The 22,662-nt window shown below is 41.7% G+C and overlaps 1 protein-coding gene across 12 annotated transcripts in view; it reads left to right on the plus strand.

Moving 5' to 3' along the window:
• The window catches only part of LOC5512067, a 77,879-nt gene that overhangs the window by 32,789 nt on the left and 22,428 nt on the right, over positions 1-22,662 (plus strand). For 9 of the 12 annotated variants that reach the window (XM_048725357.1, XM_048725358.1, XM_048725356.1 and 6 more), the window contains 38 exons: positions 20-226; positions 393-605; positions 987-1,199; positions 1,530-1,739; positions 2,305-2,526; positions 2,687-2,881; positions 3,054-3,272; positions 3,514-3,711; positions 3,905-4,132; positions 4,534-4,737; positions 4,956-5,153; positions 6,429-6,632; positions 6,961-7,167; positions 7,453-7,659; positions 8,051-8,254; positions 8,931-9,137; positions 9,523-9,687; positions 10,630-10,976; positions 11,392-11,593; positions 12,440-12,786; positions 13,226-13,466; positions 13,562-13,720; positions 13,893-14,090; positions 14,436-14,654; positions 15,069-15,415; positions 15,625-15,865; positions 16,257-16,421; positions 16,812-17,009; positions 17,252-17,461; positions 17,735-18,081; positions 18,486-18,726; positions 18,947-19,114; positions 19,392-19,580; positions 19,738-19,950; positions 20,436-20,648; positions 20,867-21,079; positions 21,564-21,776; positions 21,995-22,207. In XM_048725357.1, coding sequence (XP_048581314.1) covers positions 20-226; positions 393-605; positions 987-1,199; positions 1,530-1,739; positions 2,305-2,526; positions 2,687-2,881; positions 3,054-3,272; positions 3,514-3,711; positions 3,905-4,132; positions 4,534-4,737; positions 4,956-5,153; positions 6,429-6,632; positions 6,961-7,167; positions 7,453-7,659; positions 8,051-8,254; positions 8,931-9,137; positions 9,523-9,687; positions 10,630-10,976; positions 11,392-11,593; positions 12,440-12,786; positions 13,226-13,466; positions 13,562-13,720; positions 13,893-14,090; positions 14,436-14,654; positions 15,069-15,415; positions 15,625-15,865; positions 16,257-16,421; positions 16,812-17,009; positions 17,252-17,461; positions 17,735-18,081; positions 18,486-18,726; positions 18,947-19,114; positions 19,392-19,580; positions 19,738-19,950; positions 20,436-20,648; positions 20,867-21,079; positions 21,564-21,776; positions 21,995-22,207 — 8,385 coding nt within the window. The remainder of the gene's footprint in view (positions 1-19; positions 227-392; positions 606-986; positions 1,200-1,529; positions 1,740-2,304; positions 2,527-2,686; positions 2,882-3,053; positions 3,273-3,513; positions 3,712-3,904; positions 4,133-4,533; positions 4,738-4,955; positions 5,154-6,428; positions 6,633-6,960; positions 7,168-7,452; positions 7,660-8,050; positions 8,255-8,930; positions 9,138-9,522; positions 9,688-10,629; positions 10,977-11,391; positions 11,594-12,439; positions 12,787-13,225; positions 13,467-13,561; positions 13,721-13,892; positions 14,091-14,435; positions 14,655-15,068; positions 15,416-15,624; positions 15,866-16,256; positions 16,422-16,811; positions 17,010-17,251; positions 17,462-17,734; positions 18,082-18,485; positions 18,727-18,946; positions 19,115-19,391; positions 19,581-19,737; positions 19,951-20,435; positions 20,649-20,866; positions 21,080-21,563; positions 21,777-21,994; positions 22,208-22,662) is intronic. The other 3 variants (XM_048725352.1, XM_048725350.1, XM_048725359.1) reach the window with 3 other exon arrangements.

The raw sequence follows: 22,662 nt of genomic DNA on the forward strand, positions 1-22,662 counted from the left end.
TTATGCAAATCGTTTTCAGATTCGTTGACGGCTTGTCAAGCCAAGCGTCAAGAATCCCTCAATAGCGGAGAAGTCAGTAACGGATTTGTTCCCCTCTGTAAAGAGAACGGAATGTTTCGTCCTGTTCAGTGCCTTGCCGGGTCAACATACTGCTGGTGCGTAGACAAGTATGGACAGGAATTACCGCGAACAAGGACCGAGGGGACTCCCTACTGTGGACCGTTAGGTGAGCCTTGATGTAGGTTGCCCAAGATTTGAAATTAGAAATTATGTTTAGTTTCGGGTTTTTCCCTGTGCAATCTGCACAAATACAAACGCAAATCATCAGCAGGCAACATGCAAGGTTTTTTACTAGCAATTTCTAGCTTATGACAAAGTCCTGTTATTTTCAGCGGGCTTGACGATGTGCCAGAAGGAGCGCCAGATCGCTATCGGTTGGACGGGTGTGGCTGCTCCGGGCTCGTTTGTGCCCAAGTGTAAGTCAAACGGCGAATACGACACAGTGCAGTGTCACGGATCCACGGGCTTCTGTTGGTGCGTGGATGATGACGGCAACGAGATTTCCGCGACTAGGACGCGTGGAAGACCAGTTTGCGTTGTATTCAGTAAGTTATCTTTATTCGGTTTTTCAGGGCGTCATTGAACTGCCTTTGTAGATGCAGTTGGTCCCATCCCTTGCCCTCGTCCTCGTCCCTCATCCCTCCTGCTGGGCAAGAGATTCTCTCATCCCTCGCGCTAGTCAAGAGAAATAAGCGTGGTATAACTGGTCTGCACTATATGATAGAATAAATCCGTAGCCTAGTGTTAGACTAGCACCCGTTCGAAGAGGTTTAAAATGTTAGCCGACGAATGGTAGCCAACCGTGATTACGTCGCAAGCCTTTAGAATAAGTCTATGTTTGAACGTCATTATGGTTTAAAGTAAATCCATAATCAAATGATGACCTGAGTCATAGTGAGAATGATAAAACCGTCTTCTGCGTACAGATGGCCTGACCAAGTGTCAGCAAGAGCGAGAGCGGGCATTGGGCGTACTCGGTACCCAGCCTCCGGGTCGGTATGTCCCAAAGTGCACCCCGGAGGGTGCCTATGTAACTGAACAGTGCCACACGTCTACGGGCTTCTGCTGGTGCGTTGACAACATGGGTCGCGAGCTTCCCGACACGAGGAGAAAGGGGAATGCGCTCTGTGATGGCAGAGGTACCATAACTTTCTTCTGCGCTATCAAATATAAGAACTCATGTTTTATTTCTGTGTTGTTTTGTTCAAAAGGATTCCGGAAAATCAACACCTTTTTGGTTCCATTCCTGTCTAAATAAATATACAACGCTACTGCTTCAACTTTTCAGGAGAAGTAATCAAATTGTTGATATCAAATTTACCTACCAAATATATTGGTAAAATAGTTTATTAAGAAGCCGATTCTGTTTTAAAACGAGCGTTTTTTTTCTCGCGATTGCTGGAAAATTTCCAATACGTTCTACGGTATCTAATATATAGCTGAATGATTATTTTGCATTATTTCATTAGGTCAACTCAGCCCTTGTAATGCCGACTACATGTGGACAATGGCGCTCTCAATCAAAGATGGCTACTACCCTGCATGTCTGCGAGATGGCAACTACAGGGAGATCCAGTGCCACTACGCGCCCGGTAAACAGTGCTGGTGTGTGGACGAGAATGGAAACCCCATCTCAGGAACAATGGCGAAATCTCCTAACTGCACAACATCGGACGAAGGTAACTGTTTTCTTATATACTACAGTGTAAAGTTGTATTAACAACATGACTGATAATTTTACTGTTTATTCGCTGGTGATGAAGATGATCTGCGGAGGTCACGTAAGATATGTAATGATATTGGAGGTGCTTGTGATACTAGTAAAATAATGCTGCTGTTCTTGATGTTCTAGAGAGAGAATTATTTGTTGTGTTACGTGTGTCGTGTTTACGTCAGACCTTTGATTGACATTTTTTGTGTATGCGAGTTGCACGTGCAGAATGAGTTTTGATAGAGTTTTTGGAGAGTCCGGTGGGAGAGTTTTCGTTGAGATGTAGTAGTAGTGGAAAAATTCGTCCATTCGTTCGTCACAACAGTTGATGATGATGAAAACAATAATGATGATGGTGTCAATGATAAGATAATGATGATGATGACGATGGTTGATGATCACAGCTAGTGTTGGTAATGGTATTAAAATGAATGGCAATTCGTTACTATGTGACTCTCATTAATTCCATTCTCTGTACGTCTCTGGCAAACCGCCCGAGTTTCTCTATTTATCTCACTCTCTGGGATTTCCAGGTATCCGACTGACCACGTGCCAGGAAAGGCGGCGAAAATCTTTAGATTCTAGCGGTTCTACTCCTCGGAAGCGCACATCGTTCATTCCGCAGTGCAAGCAGGATGGTAGCTTCGACTCTATTCAGTGCCACGCCTTATCGGCAGAGTGCTGGTGTGTGGACAGACGCGGGACAGAAATTCCTGGAACTAGGACAAAAGGCAGACCGAACTGTGAGAAACCAGGTAAGGCAAATGACTTTGGAAAGACTTGATGTAAAGGGAATTTTTCTTGTAGATGAATTTGTTGATAGCTCATTTCTTTATTAAATTATCTAAGATTGTGATTTGGATTTTGTCTAACTTCTGTTTGTGGTGATTTCTGGTTATCAACCTCGCGTTGTAGCATGTATGCAGGAGCGAATGTATGCCATGGGCGATCGCGCCATTCCAGGCCGTTATGTCCCTAAGTGCACTGTTGATGGGCGGTACAGTCCTATGCAGTGTCATTACTCCAGCGGCTACTGTTGGTGTGTCGATGAGTTTGGACGTGAGGTGCCCAACACTAGGATCCAGGGGAAACCGATATGCGGCATTAAAGGTAACTTTTAACGGGACTACCAAGTGTTTATTGTACTTATACTTAAAACAAAAAGGCTCATTTATTCGTGTGCCAGAAGCCACTGGATTGTCAAGCCGGCGGTCAGCAAACATAAAGAACTCCCACGTTTCACATCTTACAATAAATCGATTGATTGATTGAATTGACATAGGTGGATCAATGTCGTCATGTCAGCGCATGCGTAGAGAAGGTCTACGTAATCTCGCCCCAGGCCGACCGGTTGCTCGATGTAAGGCAGATGGAAGTTTCGATCAAGTCCAGTGCCAGGGTACGGTATGTTACTGCGTCAATAAAAATGGAGAAGAAATTCCCGGTACTCGAATCGATCTACCCGACAAGCCCCAATGCTTGGCCGTCCAAAAGAATGAAGGTCAGTACAAATTAAACTCCTTATATGTTATTGCATCCTCAGGGAGATTAATACAGGGTTTTATTATCTATCTATTATTATGTCACTTCTAGGGGTCTAAAAGTGTTCTATCAATACACTGTGCTGCAACCCAGTTTAATGGGTAGTTTGATTGGTTTGTTATGAGCACAATTTGCGGACGTCAATGTTTCATCGTTACATACCAAAAAATTGATCAACAGTCCATGTAACTCTCTTGCAGGAGTTCCCAGCTCTAAGTGCTTGGCCCAGTACAGAAATGCAATGATGAACTTTGCAATAAACCGGTTTGTGCCCCATTGTAAGTCGGATGGGCAGTTTGAGGCGGTGCAGTGTACAGATGGTTGGTACTGGTGCTGGTGCGTTGACAAGGTCGGACAAGAAATCAAAGGAACGCGGACACGAGGATGGCCAAAATGTGGTAAGAACCACCGCAACATCATTTCAACTAAATTTTGCTGACAGGTTATCATACTGGTTAAACCAAAAAATTATCACCGACTACTGATCTTTTCACTGATCTTGTTTCTAGATTTGCCCTAGGATGCCTCGCATTTTTTCTCCAAAGCCATTAAGGGCACCAAACTAGACCATTATACATGTTTTGTTTACAGCAGGTGTTGACGACTATCCATCTAACCCCTTGACCCGCTGCCAGTCGGAGTACCGTTCCGCCCTCAAGAGCTATATCTACGGCCGCTACGTGCCGCGGTGCCGCCCAGACGGCAGTTACGAGCTCGTTCAATGCCATAGCTCATTATGCTTCTGCGTCAATCAGTACGGTGTTGAGATAGCAGGAACAAGAAGGCCAGGCCTGAACCCGCCAAAGTGCAACGTCTTCCGTAAGCAGAAATTATAGTAGTTCATCTTATTTGATTTTATGTGAATATATTCTTGAGGCTAAGTTCAAACGTCCTATTATCCATGAGCCGTATTCATTGCAAATGCGTGCAAATGAAGATAAAAAAAAATCGACTTGATTCATTTGCATGTATTTGCATTGGATACGGCTCATGGATAATACGACGTTTGAACTTAGCCTGACCTACCCCGTAAACTAGACACTAAAAAAACTTTGTTTGTATGTCGCTTTTTCGCCTATAATCGCAATGGCCGAAAAACATAGGGGTATGTTTGTCGTTTTTTTTTTTCTTTCACCAAAGACGACTATAATCAAATTTTAAAATAAATTGTGTTTTATAAGAATAAGTCTTCATCTTTTTGTATGCCTTTTAATCTTTAGCGGATGGCAAAACCAAATGCCAGCAGCAGTACGAAAGCAGACGCACCCTCTACCCCCTGGGAGCATTTGTACCTCGATGCAAGCCTGATGGTGCTTATACAAACGTTCAGTGCGATCAGGGTCGGTTCTGCTGGTGTGTGGATAGAGATGGCCAAGAGGTGCCAGGAACAAGAACACCAGGGTGGCCGAAATGCCCAGAACAAGGTATATTTGCATGTATCATTTTATTGGACTAGAAGTTGTATGTTTTATCAACTTTGTATATTAAAGATCGTAAACAAAGACTCAACGTCGCCGACAATAGACATGTTGAGAGAAGCGTCTTACAAAGAAAATGATACATATAATGAAAATAAAATGAAGATAAAGAGATCAGAACAATCGATTCTGATATATAAAGAAATATTTCAATAACTTTGTAGATCAATCATCCTCCCCATGTCACTTGGAATTCAAGGAAGCCAATACCAAAGACGCATGCGCACCGCTGTGCAAACCAGACGGAGGTTACGAGCTAGTACAATGTCAGGCTGGTGACTGCTTTTGTGTGGATGATAAAGGGAGGGAGATACCGGACACCGCCACGTCGCTCCCGAACACTCCCACATGCATAGCCGCAGGTTTGTATGATAACCCGTGCTTGATCACTGTGTAATCACTGGTAAATGGTATTAACTAAAAAGACTACAGGCAAGCTGTAAAAAAATTTTAGATGGTCTGCGTAGGCGTGGCGTTGGACTTATGGCAAAAATTAGACATTTTCTTCCACGCAAAGTACTTTTACAAATATACAAGTCCTTAATTGAGCCATATATATCTTACGCAATATCAGTTTGGGGATCGGCTGACAAATTTCATACGAATAAAATTCTTTTTTTGCAAAAGCGAGTTCTGCGATTCATATACTTTGCTAAAAGACGAGACCATGCAGTCCCGCTCTTCCTTGATGCAGATATTCTACTAAATAAATTTTCTTTATTTCGAAAATATATGCAACCTAATGCTAATGATGTTCGAAATTGTATAGCACCTAAGAACATTGTCGAACTTTCCACAGATACTAAAAAAGTTCATTCATATAACACTAGATCATCGACATCTAATAATTTCTATATCAAACATGCAAAACTCCAGCTCCAATACAAATCATTTCCCAGGCTTGGCGCAAGGCTATGGAATGAGCTACCAGCTTTCCTAAAAGAAAATGGCAAAAAAGCATTCAAAACGAAATTTCATCAAAACCTCCTTGAAGTCTTAAAGCAGATTGATGACTACGTTGATATCTCCCATATAAGCAAAGCTATTCAACTTCGATAGGCCAATTTCAACGTAGGATGCTGTTTTTATGACTAATGAACAACTTTGATATATTCCTCCAACAGACATTGCTCTGTTCAGGAAAACTAAACTCCTCCCATTGTGTACCTGTTCGTCTTGCTCGTCCTGTGTTTGTTATTTCTGAAATTATTGAAACTATTATTGTAACTATTATTTAAGCTGATCCCGCCTAGATTAGCCTGTTCTATTAGCGGGTGAGCACATAAAAGAAACAATAATGTATTTATGTACAATAAAGTTGAAGTTGAAGTTGAAGTGGTGTTAACAAGGTATGAATAAACACAAGTTTGAAAAGGGCTTAAGCTCGAAACGTCAGCGCAACCACTCTGTTTCACAGAGGCGTTTAACATACCTTTTAAACCTTGTGTTGATTCATACCTTGATCACTGTTTAGACATAGTATCGCTGTAGGAAAAAATTCATTAGCATGTGATTCTTTTTGTGGGATTTTCAACTAGCACATCTTTTAAAACTACTTGATTATATAAATTTGATTGGAAATTTAATTTGATTATAGAATAATGTTGGTAACAGCATATCTCACTCTTCAATGCTAGGTCGTACGATGTCTCCATGTGAGCGTCAGTACGAGCTCGCCATTCAGAGGCATGTATTGAGTCGATGGATCCCACGCTGCAGGTCTGATGGTACCTACGAGCCGGTGCAGTGCGATCGAGGCTGGTACTGCTGGTGTTCAGATGTGGACGGCAAGGAACTCCCAGGAACACGCAAGCGAGGCTGGCCTGACTGCGGGATCAAGAGTATGGTCTTTAGATACACTTTTCTAACTAAGAGACATGTAAATATTTGTGCTCGCGATGGATAGCTGAATGTGCTAAATAAAAGATTTCAGTTACAAATTTCACAAATTTCAGTAAGACTAAAAGCTTATTTTTGGACAATCATTTAGAAGCGACTATATTCTACTTTTACTTATTATCACTTACCACAGATGATTATTTGGTAAAGATACAAAGTTCTTCGGTGCACTTGCACACTGGCCTTGAGCATTTGGTTCAAATATGCTGTAAGCTATAATAATGCTGCATACAACATTCTTAAACTCCCGGTGTTTGTATTGTCCGACAGTTGCAAAGCTGACAAGATGCCAAAGGCTGCACATGCTGTCATTGCAGCACCTGATACCGGGCAGGTTCATACCGCGCTGTAGAGGCGACGGCAGTTTTGACCCCGTCCAGTGCTTTGGGTCTGTATGTCTGTGCGTGGATAGATATGGGGTCGGTGTTGCGGGCACTTCCAAGTCCAGATTTATGGAGCCAGACTGCGCGCCTCTCGGTGGGTTTGGCATCTGCACAACTATATGCCTTATTAAAGCAAGAAGCGAGGCTTAGAGAACGTAGCTGAATAGTGGCTATCATTTTTTAGTCCGCCATGCTTCCAATCAAACGAACAACTCCCGTTTACAACTGACCAATGGCCAATGGTTTTGTGGTGCCCTTTTTGAGTTGTAAACAAAATTTTACCAAGAGCGAGTTAATGCGAAGCCTTTACCACCCATTTAATTTGATATTATGTCCTTCGTTGTATGTCATACTTTGTACTTGCATTCAAATGCTACAGGTTCTACGCTAACTGATTGCCAGCGCCACTATCAGCAAGCCGTAAGGCTGAGAAGTGCTGGCCACTTTGTGCCCACGTGTCGAGTGGATGGCTCGTACCAGCCTCTACAGTGCTATGGAAGCGTGTGCTTTTGCGTGGACGACAATGGAGTCGAGGTGCTGGGATCCAGAAGTCGTCTCCCAGAAACTCCTAACTGCGATAAAAATGGTAAGTCCACTCTCCAGCAAAATTGCTACTCTGACTAAATTGCTTGTTTTTTAAATGAAGATCTAGAATTCAAACATTATTTTTTGTAAGATGTGGATATTGAGTATTTGAGCTTTTCTTTATGACTATCATTTAGGGAATTTCAGGATCAGGGTGACAGCTTACAGGTATAGATATTTTTGACAGTGCTACAGCACATTTTCCTATTCATAAAGAACCAAACTTTTTGGGATGACATAGGTCACCTCCTGCGTTCGCTCCTTAACTACGCGAAGAAAAAAATGATAAAATCATAAGAAGGAATGATAAAATCAGGGAAATATGGTAGTTCATCCATCAAATCCTCTGTATACAGATTAGCTTACTATTCACTGCCTGATGATGTTTACAGCTGAGCAAAAGATGTCCAACTGCAAAAAGTATTATAAAGATGTTATAATGAGCCTTGACCCGACGGCGTTTGTCCCGCGGTGTATGGGCGACGGGACGTACCACCCTGTCCAGTGTCGAGGCATGGCTTGTTACTGTGTGGATGCAAATGGAAGAGAGATAGAGAAGACCTCCTCACCAAGGCCACTCAGCCCTGACTGCTTCGGTAAGTCCGAGGTCTATTTACTTGATGCTACCAAGCTGTGTTGCGCCATTTCAGGATAACTTATCTATTATACTCTAAACCTCCTTACTTTTGAAATAGCCACGCTATATTGATTCTACTATTAAACATCTACTGTATATAGGTACAACAGTGAATCAAAAAAGGTTTACCCCCACTTCTGAATCCCCGGTTCTTGTTGCTCTGGTTATTGGTCAACTTCAGTGCATGAACTAGCTGGCCTGGTTGAATAGGCTGTTCTCGTAAGGGTGGTACAGGTAGCGCGCGGTAAAAAGTGTGGCATGATCATGAAAAATGAGTCGCTAGCTTACCACTTTAAATGGAGCTGCGCGGAGCTGGCCTGGGCGGCTCCGCTATAGCAATAAGTATACTAACGAAGATTTATACATTGGGATTGTAGTAGCATTTTTGGAAGATCACCTACCTGACTAGAAAGTCCAGTCATTCCAAATTCCAAGTCATTGCCAAAATCATTGCTAAAATGAAAATCAGAGTTATTCTGGAACTTGTAGTCAAGTCATCTTGCAAACCTTATTGAATTGGTGTGCTACCGTGTTTCCTGATTTTCGTAGCTTAATAAAAAATGTTAATAAATCGTTTTCGATAATCATAGTGTCTGTCAAGGAGAAATCGTTTAAAAAATCCCGCTTTGACCTAGGTGCCGTACCCAAACAATGCCATCAAGAGTACGCATCCGCCATTACAACATTCCGGCCAGGTCGGTACCTCCCGAGATGCACCACGTCCGGACTGTATCAGGATGTGCAGATGAAGGACTATTACACGTACTGCGTGGACGCCAAGGGGCAGGAGATAGATGGGACACGGCGACCTGTGCCATTTAACCCACAATGCAAATATCTTGGTACGTGTTACCTTATGTCTGCCTTACCTGTCACTACTGTATGTAGCCAACTCTTGTGTGAGTGAACCCGTGTGATATCCTAATAATGTTTTCTTATGAAAATTTTGGAGAGTCGAAGTGAACAAAGCCTTCATAATTTTATGTCAGCCAATCACGTGATCTTTTGCCTGGCAAGTTTAAGCAAAAAAAAAAATAAATGACTGCGCCCGTTAGGCTAGAGAACGACAAAAAATATAAAATCTTTAAATAAAAAGAAACCCTTTTCCGTTTCTTAAACGCTAAGCTACTAGTTTGCCACCTTAAAAGTCACGTGATCTCTTAGCACAAGTCCCTATTATCGTGTTTATGGAAGAGTTTTAATTCTGATGGCTGTTTTTTAATACAGATAAAACAGGGTTTGCACTTCGTCCGGGTTTCTGCCAAATTCCATGGGAGAACGGCACTTCATGCGGAATGGCGAAGGACGAGTGTGCCTATGACCCGGAGTGTCCTGACGCCGCTAAGTGCTGCTTTAGCGGATGTAGGAACACGTGCGTACAGAGAGAAAAGGGTCAGTAGATTACAGAATGATGTTTTTTTGCCATGGTAACGATATCTACCGAGCCAATCACTGCAGACACAGTGCGACGAACACCGATGTTGTCAACAAAACAAGAAAGTAATCCAATTAGATGCGCTAGAATCGCAGTTTGGCACGAATAACATATATTTCTATAACGGTGTTCTATTCCGAAGAGCACAAGAGCATCTATTTGATACGCAGATGGCTAAGTAAAGTCCTTCTTAAAGCCGCATTGTCACAAGTTTACTTTCGGTCGATTACGTAACAATCTCCGATGAATTTTAATGGTAAACGCGAAAAATATTTCAAAATTATAAAAGCAGTATGTCTAATGGATGTTTCTTTGAGGATGTGACTGATCATTTAGAGCGATGGCCTGTTTAATAGCACGGATACTAATAGATTCTTTTGTCTCTTGTCGGTTAAGGTTTCGGTGGGGTCCTCCGTGAAGAAAACTAGTGATAATGCGGCTTTAAACAAACTCAGTTAGTCTGTTACTCGCATTCTGACTTGGCTAACACCAAATGACTATGTGGGCGGTTTTGCAAGAATAGTTAAACCTCTTCTGATATTTTGTAGCAAAAAGAATTCAATGTTGAATGGACGTGACCTACAGTACCGCTCTCGGACATGCACACTGTTCGCTCTCGGACATGCACACTGTTCGCTCTCGGACATGCACACTGTTCGCTCTCGGACATGCACACTGTTCGCTCTCGGACATGCACACTGTTCGCTCTCGGACATGCACACTGTTCGCTCTCGGACATGCACACTGTTCGCGAAAAGAGTGCCAAGTGGCAGTGTCTAGCTGGTGGAGAGCTATTCATCATAATCTTGATTTTCCAATCAAAAGCCCCAAAAAGTTTTTAGCTATTTTTAAATTTCTATAACAGCCCAATAACTTTTTTGTTATCTTATCTCCCCCAGATGATATATGCAGTCGAGTCATTAATCTCGCGATTGCCGTAGACACCTCAATGAATATGGACCGATGCACTTGGACCCGTAACCTTGGGTTCCTCCGTGCCCTTGCTCTCAAGTTTGCCGTTTCACCTGATACTGTCCGCATTGCCCTGGTCTCATTCGCTGAAAACGCAAACGTAGAGAATTCATTTCACGATCCGAATCGCCCGTTCATCGATATCCAGGAGATTCGTAGGATCATGTCGAAGATTGGTTGGACTGGCGGGAAAAGCGATGTAAATAAAGCTCTTGATGTTGCCGATACTATGCTTTTCGACTCAAAGGGAGAAGTCAGGATACAGAGCTCAAAGGTGCGATGTCTATATAAAAAAAAAAACCTTGTACACCATAAGAAAAAAGAAATTGTATAGTGCTGATAGTGCTATGTGTACACTGAAAGTTATTGTGAAGACCCTATTGTGTGTATTGTTTTTGCATTATATCTTGTATTGTATTGTACTGTGCTGTATTTTATTTTTTTTTGCATTATATGCGCACTGCAAGTTCATTGCGTGTATTGTACTATGTGTTTACTGCAGGTTCTTATTGCGTGTATTGTACTAGTTCACTGCAGGTTCTTATTGCATGTACTGTACTATGTGTTCACTGAAGGTTCTTATTGCGTGTATTGTACCATGTGTTCACTGCAGGTTCTTATTGCGTCTATTGTACTATGCGTTCACTGCAGGTTCTAATTGTGTGTATTGTACTATGTGTTCACTGCAGGTTCTTGTCGTCCTAACTGATGACAGTCGGGCTTTCGCCTTGAGTTCCAAAATGAAGTCTCTAAAGAGCAAGGGCGTTTCGGTTTATGGTATCCGAGTCGACAAGAAACAACAAGCGACAATCACACCTGACGCTGTTTTTGCTAAGAGCTCCATGACTTTGATGAAGGCAGTAGATCCCTTAGCAAACACCATATGCTCAGGTAAGACGTAACACTTATTACAAAGATGATCGATTTCTATCATCAAAGACATCCTTATCATAGATTGTGGTATTAGTCGGGTCTGTAAACATTCACACAGCCTTCAGATTTAGCCATTGATAAGCCCATGAGACACTGCGGGCTACAACAAGATTCTCCTAGTGAAGCCTTATTTGAAATATATTAATAAAATACCTTTTGTTACACTTTTGTTACTTACACTTATTAAGTCGTTATTTTGGACTGTCACTTTTCGGTGATACATCTAGTGCAAAGCCTTTGCAGTGCTTGCCGTTTTTAGATTGATCTTGAATTCTCCTCCAGTATTGTAGTTCCCTCCATTCACAGTTTGAAGATTGCTCTTATTTACTGCAGTAGAAGAAGTGCATGTTTAACTGGACTGGAGTTAATAGAGTACATTTGAAGTCGTTCATAACAAGATTTATTTTCCATTTTTTTTCTCTATCAGGCTGCTGTAGTTATTCAATGATTGGATATTTTTGTGTCCTTGTTATCTGAATGGTTTGAGGAAGGACGTTGCAGTGTTGTAGCTTTTGGTCTTTCGTTCGCTATGGTTTGTTTTGGATGGCGGCAGCTTGGATCATTTCTTTCACGTTGACGTCTAACTTTCTTACCCCCGTATGTTTAGCTCGAAAACTGTGAGATCGAGGTGTGGGATTGGCTGAAATGGGGTGATATCTTTACATGTGAAATATATGATCTGTGAAGATAGGGTGTATTCATCATCGGAGAAACCCTGGAATTTGAGCGATGGCTATATTATGAATGCATTTTTGTATTAGAGAACTGGGTTTTCTTAAATGAATCGGTTATTTGCTGTATCAGCTAACGACTGCAAGGCAGAGTTCGATGTCGCTTTTCTGGTTGACGCATCTGACAGTATCGGTCGCAGTAGCTGGAAACTAAGCAAGCAATTCCTCTTGGAATTTCTGAAGACATTTGAAATTGGCGAGGACAGAGTACAGCTTGCAGTGATTACTTACAGTACCGATGCAAAGATTGCCTTTAGGTTCAATACCCTGAAGGGCAATGATCTGAATGCTGAGAAAGTCGGTGCACTGATCGACAGCATGAAGTGGAAGAAAGGTTATACATTTATTGACAAGGCGCTACAGCTGGCTCATGATGAGATCTTCACCCCTGTTGCTGGGATGAGGATGGACGTCCCTAAGGTCAGTTAGTGAGGGATCGTCTTAGGACGTGTTTATTCTAATTATTCTTAATGTGGACATGAATACATACAGTTCAATTAGGGCCACTAGATGGACCTTGGCGACAATTACATGCGAACATATGTTGTACCTGTATTTTTTGTTTGAGAAATGCGAACAGCACTGAACACACCAATTTTTCTTGGGAATCATTTACAAATTCGTTGAAAAATAACGGGAGCCCTTTCCATGTTGCCTGGTTCCAGGAAAGGGCAATACATTCAATTAACTATAAAACAAAACGTCATAACAGCATCTTTTACCAGTACAGCATAAATGCAAAATACATGGAAAGTGAAATAATCGCCGTTTAGATTATAGACTATTCAGTTGTGTTTTATGGAGTTCCTTAATGAGGGAACCTAATCAAACTCGGAGACGCTCTTTGTTGACCTTGCAGGTTCTTATTGTGTTAACCGACGGAAAACAATCGAAAAACAAAGGGCCCTTCAGAGAGCCAGCTATCGTGGCTAAGAGTCTAAAGCAAAAAGATGTCTCAATATACACAGTTGGCATTACCAGCAGCGTAGATAAGTCCGAGTTAGAGAGCATTGCATCATCGCCGAATATGACATTCTATACTGAGTCATTTGCCTCCTTGAGGACTATAACTGAACAGCTTCAGAACAGCGTCTGTAAACGTAAGTGGCTTCATACTTCTCAGTTTGTCCTATGGATAGAGGTGTTCGTTTTGTCTAATAAAGCCAGAGTTGACAAAGCATTTTTCTATGGTTAGGCGCTCAAGAGAAAAACAGCACGTGTCCTTCCAAATGGAAAGCCATCAATGGAAGCGTATGTGACGTGACCCGAGATTTATGCTCCTCTAACAACGAATGTCTTGGCCAGTTAATCTGTTGTAATAGCGGGTGCAACCAGGAATGTGTCAAACCCCAAGGTGAAGTAAAAATGGACCTGTCTTAGTGATCTAAAACAAATATTAGTCTCCGAGATTGTATTAAAGAGAAATTGAGTCTAATAACTAATATACAACATAGACGCTGCTCACGAATGTGTACTCGAATATAACGCTTGCAGTATTGTACGCTAATATCAAGTTTTTCCCACAGTTTTTGCGATGGCTCCATACTCAGATTGTGAAGCCGACAAGTCTTCAGGGGTGATAACATGCAAATGTCCTGATTGCAAGGATAAGTCAGACCCTGTTTGTGGTAGTGATAACGTCACTTATGCTAGCGAATGTCAGCTGAGAAGAGCAGCCTGCCTCAACGACACCTGGATAACCACCCAGAGGAAGGGAGACTGCGGTAATGATGTAATTCCCATTTTTCAAGTGTAGCCTCTCTCCGTTTTAAGGTTAAAGTATTGTTTAAAACACCTTGTACTAAATTGTAAAGATCGGGAAAGCAGTGGTACTACGTGTATCCCTAAGCTGAGACTGGAGACTAGGCAGGCTTTTCATCAGGAACAGCAGCATCAACAACAAAAACTACTGCAAAAAGAGCAGCTAAATCAGCAACAACTATTGCAGACAGAACGAGACAACAGCTCACATCTTACAAGGGAAATATAAAATATGAAACGGATAGCATAGCAATAATCTAAACAATGTAGTGGAATAAGAAAATAATGGATGATATCGATGTGTTTAGATGTCTGTAAGGACGTGTCTTGTACTTCTCCACCATTTTCCACGTGTGTTGCCTTGAACGGCCGACCAGCCTGCAGCTGTCCCTCGAGCTGCGGGGATGAGTCGTTACCTCAGCCTATCTGCGGCTCAAATAACAAGACGTATGCGAACGAGTGCGAGTTGCGGATGGACTCATGCAAGAACAACAAGTCTATTGCAATCCAATTCAGAAAAGAATGCCGTAAGTTCGTGCTCACCAAAGTGAAAACACACAAACACGGTACAAAAATTTACGTGCATATACAAGATTATGTCCCATACCCTAACCAATGTTGGAAATATCCTTGTTGAGCCTCTAAGTCTTTTTGCTTCAGAGGATTGGTAATAGGTTCAAATGTCATTGGAGGACACACGGACGCTAGGCGTCAGTACGCACACACGTTCCCCAAACTAAAATTGTAACGTAATAAACATTTTAATCGTTTTATAAATGAACCCATTTTTGTGCGACTGCGTCGCGTTGGGTATTTTTTTTGTCCATGACACGCTGTGACGTTATCTTTGTATCTATTAGGAGACAGACGAACGCAAAAATGAGATTTATTGTTAAGTTTATATCAAGTGCTGTTTGTATCTTCTTTTGTGTGTTTTTTAGCTGCTCCGTGTCAAGGTAAAGTAGATCTGGCGTTTATTGTGGACTCTTCTGGTACTATTGGTCCAATGAACTGGAAGCTAATCAAGGGCTTCATCATCTCACTTGCAAAGGAGTTTGATATCGGTGAAGACGGTGCTCGGATTGCCGTGATTTCTTATAGCACTGATGCCAAGGTTGAGTTGAGATTCAGAGATCTTGTTGGTCAAGATATCAACCATAAGAATGTAAGCGCGGTCATTCAACCAATGCCTAGGCAGAAAGGATATACGTTTATCGACAAGGCATTGTACCTCGCTGACAATGAGGTGTTTACCATAGAAGCTGGAATGAGGCTAAATGCAGCAAAGGTAAGTGCTTTACAGGAAAGCTACTTAAGGCTACCCATCATAACGAGTTTCTTTAGTTGTGTGGTACATTTAGGTCCGCGATGCGTATCGATGAGTATTTACGTTCTCGATTTTTTTGAATACTAAATATGAGATATGAAGTAGTCCTATTTCTAGTTCTTAATTCTGCTTGTTCCTTACAATGCATACTTTGCTAACCCTCACCCCAGGTGGCGATGGTTTTCACCGATGGTAAGCAGACCAGAAAACGTGGCAACTTCACCGAGCTGTTCATCGCATCGCGAGGGCTCAAGGCAAAAGGAGTTATCCTGTATGCCATGGGAATAGGATACACCTGGGATCAAGCGGAGTTAGAAGAAATTGCGTCGGATCCGGATAAGGTTGTTAGTGCTTCGTCCTTCGAAGTCCTCCATGAGATTGCGGAAAAGCTTAAAGAAAGTCTTTGCAGAGGTAAGTTATTGTTTTAATAAACATCCTTTCTATTTTCTTTTCCCTGCTATAAGACTTTCAACTGAATATCAAACGCTAAAATTTAGAGTGTTTTTCTTGCCCGTGAAAAAAATAAAAGATCAACAAAGTTTAGATGCTAGTGTTTGCTTTAAATAGAGATTCTTGCCGAGTTTATGGCCCCCAAAGCTTTGTGCGCTAACAATGTACTCCAAGATGACTGCCAAGGAAATTTAGTTTATAGTTATGTTTATCACTTTTGGATAATCTACCTGAGCAATTACTCTTTCGAGTTCCGGCTATAATTTATTTTTTTATTTCTATAGATTGATTGGACTAACAAATAGTGCTTTTTTTTCAATGGTGCTACCAATTCCCTTCTATTATTCTCAAGTAGCATCCCTATCAAAGGATGGACAGTGCCCTGATAACTGGAAGGGCATCAACGGTTCAACATGTGATGGAGAGAAGAACTCCTGCAATTCTGATGGAGACTGCCTTGATGACTTAAAGTGCTGCCACAGTGGATGCCACAAGCAGTGTGTCAAACCTAATCAAGGTAGAGAGGCTTGTTAACCTCGATTATCTCTACTGAACCGATATACCGTTCTTCAGATCAGGTTACCATTGTAAAGTAATAGCTGTTGTCATTTCCGCCTTAAAGTGCGATAATATATATTTTTGATAATATGAAAAACGACAGGATTGAATCAAGGTCTGACGTCGTTCTTGACTATTGCAGTTCTTTTATTTTGCTGGTTAATTTGAATATGCATCCCCTCGGCGTACCAGCGGCGTTCAAACTGTTGTGGTTGTGGTTATTTTTTAAGTTCTCGTCATGTCCCCTCAGGTCCCGTTTGCGACTCATGGGGCTGAACTATTGTTCTGTTGGAATTGTTGGCATGTTTCTGTATGCGACTTGTGAAGTTGATCTGTTTTTCTGATGTAGTTGTAGACCTGTCCCCGTATGCGACTTGTGAGGCTAATGTGCCATCGGGTAAGATCTCGTGCACGTGCCCCGAATGCTCCAAGCGTGAGGATCCCGTTTGTGGGTCAGACAGCAAGACCTACCCGAATGAGTGCAGGATGAGGCAAGAGGCGTGCTGGAACAACAAGTGGATCATTGTGGCCCAACAAGAGGAGTGCGGTATGTGACAATCGTTCATTATTTAGGCTGTTTTACCACCCCAAAAGGCAATCGTTTCTTATCATAGCCATTTATTCTCTCCTGCTATTTCTCTCACAACAGATACACCAAGTGCCCCAATAGCAAAAAATGTGAGGGTATTTTGACGCATACGACACGTTCCCAAAGGAGGCGGTCATTAAGGAGATACTTCATATAAACATTGGGCAATGACTGACATTTTTTTTCCATTTTATCCTTAGATCCATGCAACAAGTACAATTGCATTACGCCTCCGTACTCATCTTGTACAACTAAAGACAACAAGCCAACATGCATCTGCCCCGAGTGTCCTCAAGTAGACAAGCCGGTCTGCGGAACAAACAACAAGACTTATACGAGCGAGTGTGCGTTGCAGGTGGACGCTTGTAAGACCAACACTAGCATTGACGTGCAGCTCGACAAACCTTGCCGTGAGTAATTTATTACGCTTGTGTGTTTTTAAAGGTCATTTTCAAAATTATGTAATATCCATACGAACCATTAAACCAAACTCATTTCGTAATATTGTTAATAAGTTGTTGCAATTACAATGAATAAGCTAAAATAAATTTGATGATACAAATTCAAAGTATTCAGTAATCAAAATCAACAGAATCGTTAAAAAATCGTTTACCATAACCTGAAGTATTTAGGTTATTGACATTGATCATTGATGACTTGAATTATTTTATCATACTTTGCAGCTGAGCCGTGTAATCCTGCGATAGATATGGCTCTTCTTGTGGATTCCTCTGATAGCATAGGTGCCGATGGATGGATAAAAATGAAAAATTACTTGACGTCCATGCTGCGAGAGTTCGACATCAGTGAGAACCGTACTCGATTGGGCATCATTGTTTACAGCAGCGATGCTAAAGTCATCATGAAATTCAACACACTGAAAGGAAAGGACCTCAGTTTACAGGGTGTCAGCTCTTTGATTAAACAAATCGAGTGGCAGAGAGGATTGACATTTATTGATAAGGCGCTTATGCTAGCGGACAAAGAGCTCTTTACTGCTGCAGCTGGGATGAGAGCGGACTCGAAAAAGGTGCAGCCAAAACCATCTAGAACAAGTTAACAAGTTACTCCACTATTTATAAAGGTTTATTATACATAACAGTGCAGCATTGTAATTTTAGTACCACCAAATCGGAGAGATACCTAACCCTTGCCGCCCTATCGCCAAATTTTGCCCCTCACACAATGTCTACCCGGCAAAGTGGTAAATTGGTACCTCCATTTATCGGCCACCTGTTCTCAAAATAGTAATTTCTTTTTAAAGAACAGTATTTGGCTACCCCCATTAAGCGGTCACCTTTTACGACCCGAGGCTATGTCAAAGAGAAAGTCGTTGTTGCTCAAGCTCGTCAAGCAACATTTTGTTAAAGCTTATTATCATTGCACTTTCAAGTGCTTCCCCAAGTTATACTAAGCATCTTGGTTTTCTCCCAGGTGTTAGTGCTATTAACAGATGGCAGGCAGTCATCAGATAAAGGTAGCTACACAGACCTGTCCGTGGCGTCAGGGGGCGTTAAGAAGAAAGGTGTCACGTTGTTTGCAATTGGCTTCGAAGATCAGTTCGTTACCAGCGAGCTCGAGCAAATCGCATCCGATCCCAAGAATGTCATGGCTTCTAAGTCGTTCGGTGACTATAAGAAAGTCGCCGAAATGATCAAGACAGCTGTATGCCAAGGTAATGAACTATTTTTAACTTATTTGGACCCTATTTTATTTTATTTCATTTTAGTTTAGTTTATTGTATTGTTCTCAAGAAGTATTAGGTTTATCATGACATCTGTTTACTAACATTGACCTATAATTAAATTATACTTATGAAAACATTTCGAATTTAACAGTATATCCATGATACAAAGGCTCTCCATTATGAGATATGTTTTCACCTTTATCTACAGACCCGAAGCCCACAAAGACAGATGGCCAATGTCCAAAGATGTGGAAGGGCGTTAACGGCACAGTGTGTGGTGATCGGGCTGATTCCTGTCAAAAAGATCGAGACTGTCCAAACAACTTCATGTGCTGCGACAGCGGATGCTACAAACAATGCGTTAAGCCAAACCAAGGTCGGTGTTACCATGGCAATCAGCTATAGGACGGATGGCTATTAAACGGCCTTCTACAAATAGTCAAAACCCCAAAATAGTTCTTTTTTTATTTCACGATCTTCATTCCGCGAAACGTAACCCGTTGACACCTCAACCGGCCGTGAGAATATTGATGTTTTAGGTGAACAATGACCACCTAAGATTAGGGACGTCTCATGGTAACACTAGATTCTATTTAGATATACTAAAAAAGCACTTAGTACAGCTTAATGATTGCTTTACTAATTCTTCACAGTATTCACGATGCCGCCCTTCTCAATTTGTGAAGTTCCGATGAGATCAGGGCAAATCTATTGCGTCTGCCCAGAATGTGATAACACTGAATCCCCGGTTTGCACGAATGATGGCAAGAAGTTCCCTAACGAGTGCCAGATGAGGCAAGACGCTTGCTTTAACAAACAGTGGACAACACCGATATCATGCGGTAAGCATAATAGGAGCATAGACATTATCCCTAATTTTGTAACTTTATGTATTCAAGCTTCACTACCCTAAAATGAATTGATGGCGGATTAACTGCTACTAAATACGTCGATCAAATTCGAGATAACCTAATAAATTTTTATTTGATTGTTATACAGATCCCTGTTCTAACTTCACTTGCGATTCTCCACCATACTCAACGTGCAAAGCACAGGACGACCAACCCACATGTGTTTGCGTAGAACCATGTCCTAAGACTCTTAAACCTGTGTACGGGACGGACAACAAAAACTACGACAACGAGTGTCTGTTGAAGTTAGCAGCCTGCAAATCGAACACACGTATCCTCATCGCCGGCTTTGGTCGTTACAGTAAGCAAATAGTTCGCTAATTATCATGTCCCCTCCCTAGTTCTCTTTCACATTTGTAATGTGCTATCTTGTTTGGGAGTGTTTCCTTTGCTAGTATCATATTATTTTTCCCCTTTCTCTAACGCCCCACAGTTAACTATTCCAACATTGAAATGACTATTTCAATTTCTTACGCGCTGGACAACTACAGGGTCTCAATAAAATCTTTTTGTATAACCAGGAATGATGGTCAATACAGTAGTTGCTCGTTGCACCACACAACTGAATGCTGTAAGCACATTACGTTGACACAATCTTTCTTAAGCTGTTACTCACCTTGTCATAACCAGGACTAATATAGTAACTTTATTAGTTTGATGCTGTATTTTGTATTATGTAAGTGCGATAATGCTTCGATTTTGGTAATATGCAATCCAGTAGGTGCAGTTCAGTGCAGTCAAGAATGTGACAATTTTAACATTTGGCCAAACCTATGATTGTTGCAGATCCGTGTAAGGATGTTAACTGCACTTCCCCGCCTTATTCATCTTGTCGACCACTCGACAACAAGCCCGTCTGCGCATGCCCAGAAAACTGTTCTTCGACAGTAGACCCAGTCTGTGGAACGGACAACAATACGTATGACAACGAATGTCTTATGAGGCAACAGGCGTGTGTGGCCAACGCCACGGTCGCAGTCAGACGGAAAGGGCATTGTGGTGAGTGGGGCTAGCATGGAGACAGAAAACTTAAACTGATAATCAGTTAAGTTTATGCGTTGAAACGCTAATATCCTAGTGTGCTTATACCTTATGAACCATGTCTTTAAATACTTTTGATAGTTCTCTTCGAGCTTCACTAATCTTGCCTAAAGCGTAGGGGTGCAAAGTCTACGTTGCTACACTCAAGATTCCTTCAGTAAGTGCCTTCATTTCAGATCCCTGCTATAACGTCACTTGCGATTCTCCACCATACTCAACGTGCAAAGCACAGGACGACCAACCCACATGTGTTTGCGTAGAACCATGTCCTAAGACTCTTAAACCTGTGTACGGGACGGACAACAAAAACTACGACAACGAGTGTCTGTTGAAGTTAGCAGCCTGCAAATCAAACACACGTATCCTCATCGCCGGCTTTGGTCGTTACAGTAAGCAAATAGTTCGCTAATTATCATGTCCCCTCCCTAGTTCTCTTTCACATTTGTAATGTGCTATCTTGTTTGGGAGTGTTTCCTTTGCTAGTATCATATTATTTTTCCCCTTTCTCTAACGCCCCACAGTTAACTATTCCAACATTGAAATGACTATTTCAATATCTTACGCGCTGGACAACTACAGCGTCTCAATAAAATCTTTTTGCATAACCAGGAATGATGGTCGATACAGTAGTTGCTCGTTGCACCACACTACTGAATGCTGTAAGCACATTACGTTGACACAATCTTTCTTAAGCTGTTACTCACCTTGTCATAACCAGGACTAATATAGTAACTTTATTAGTTTGATGCTGTATTTTGTATTATGTAAGTGCGATAATGCTTCGATTTGGTAATATGCAATCCAGTAGGTGCAGTTCAGTGCAGTCAAGAATGTGATAATGTTAACATTTGGCCAAACCTATGATTGTTGCAGATCCGTGTAAGGATGTTAACTGCACTTCCCCGCCTTATTCATCTTGTCGACCACTCGACAACAAGCCCGTCTGCGCATGCCCAGAAAACTGTTCTTCGACAGTAGACCCAGTCTGTGGAACGGACAACAATACGTATGACAACGAATGTCTTATGAGGCAACAGGCGTGTGTGGCCAACGCCACGGTCGCAGTCAGACGGAAAGGGCATTGTGGTGAGTGGGGCTAGCATGTAGACAGAAAACTTAAACTGATAATCAGTTAAGTTAATGCGTTGAAACGCTAATATCCTAGTGTGCTTATACCTTATGAACCATGTCTTTAAATATTTTTGATAGTTCTCTTCGAGCTTCACTAATCTTGCCTAAAGCGTAGGGGTGCAAAGTCTACGTTGCTACACTCAAGATTCCTTCAGTAAGTGCCTTCATTTCAGATCCCTGCTCTAACGTCACTTGCGATTCTCCACCATACTCAACGTGCAAAGCACAGGACGACCAACCCACATGTGTTTGCGTAGAACCATGTCCTAAGACTCTTAAACCTGTGTACGGGACGGACAACAAAAACTACGACAACGAGTGTCTGTTGAAGTTAGCAGCCTGCAAATCGAACACACGTATCCTCATCGCCGGCTTTGGTCGTTACAGTAAGCAAATAGTTCGCTAATTATCATGTCCCCTCCCTAGTTCTCTTTCACATTTGTAATGTGCTATCTTGTTTGGGAGTGTTTCCTTTGCTAGTATCATAATATGTTTCCCCTTTCTCTAACGCCCCACAGTTAACTATTCCAACATTGAAATGACTATTTCAATTTCTTACGCGCTGGACAACTACAGGGTCTCAATAAAATCTTTTGCATAACCAGGAATGATGGTCAATACGGTAGTTGCTCGTTGCACCACACTACTGAATGCTGTAAGCACATTACGTTGACAAAATCTTTCTTAAACTGTTACTCACCTTGTCATAACCAGGACTAATATAGTAACTTTATTAGTTTGATGCTGTATTTTGTATTATGTAAGTGCGATAATGCTTCGATTTTGGTAATGTGCAATCCAGTAGATGCAGTTCAGTGCAGTCAAGAATGTGACAATGTTA

This window comes from Nematostella vectensis, chromosome 3, assembly GCF_932526225.1.
Source record: "Nematostella vectensis chromosome 3, jaNemVect1.1, whole genome shotgun sequence".
In the NCBI taxonomy this organism is placed as follows: Eukaryota; Metazoa; Cnidaria; class Anthozoa; order Actiniaria; family Edwardsiidae; genus Nematostella; species Nematostella vectensis.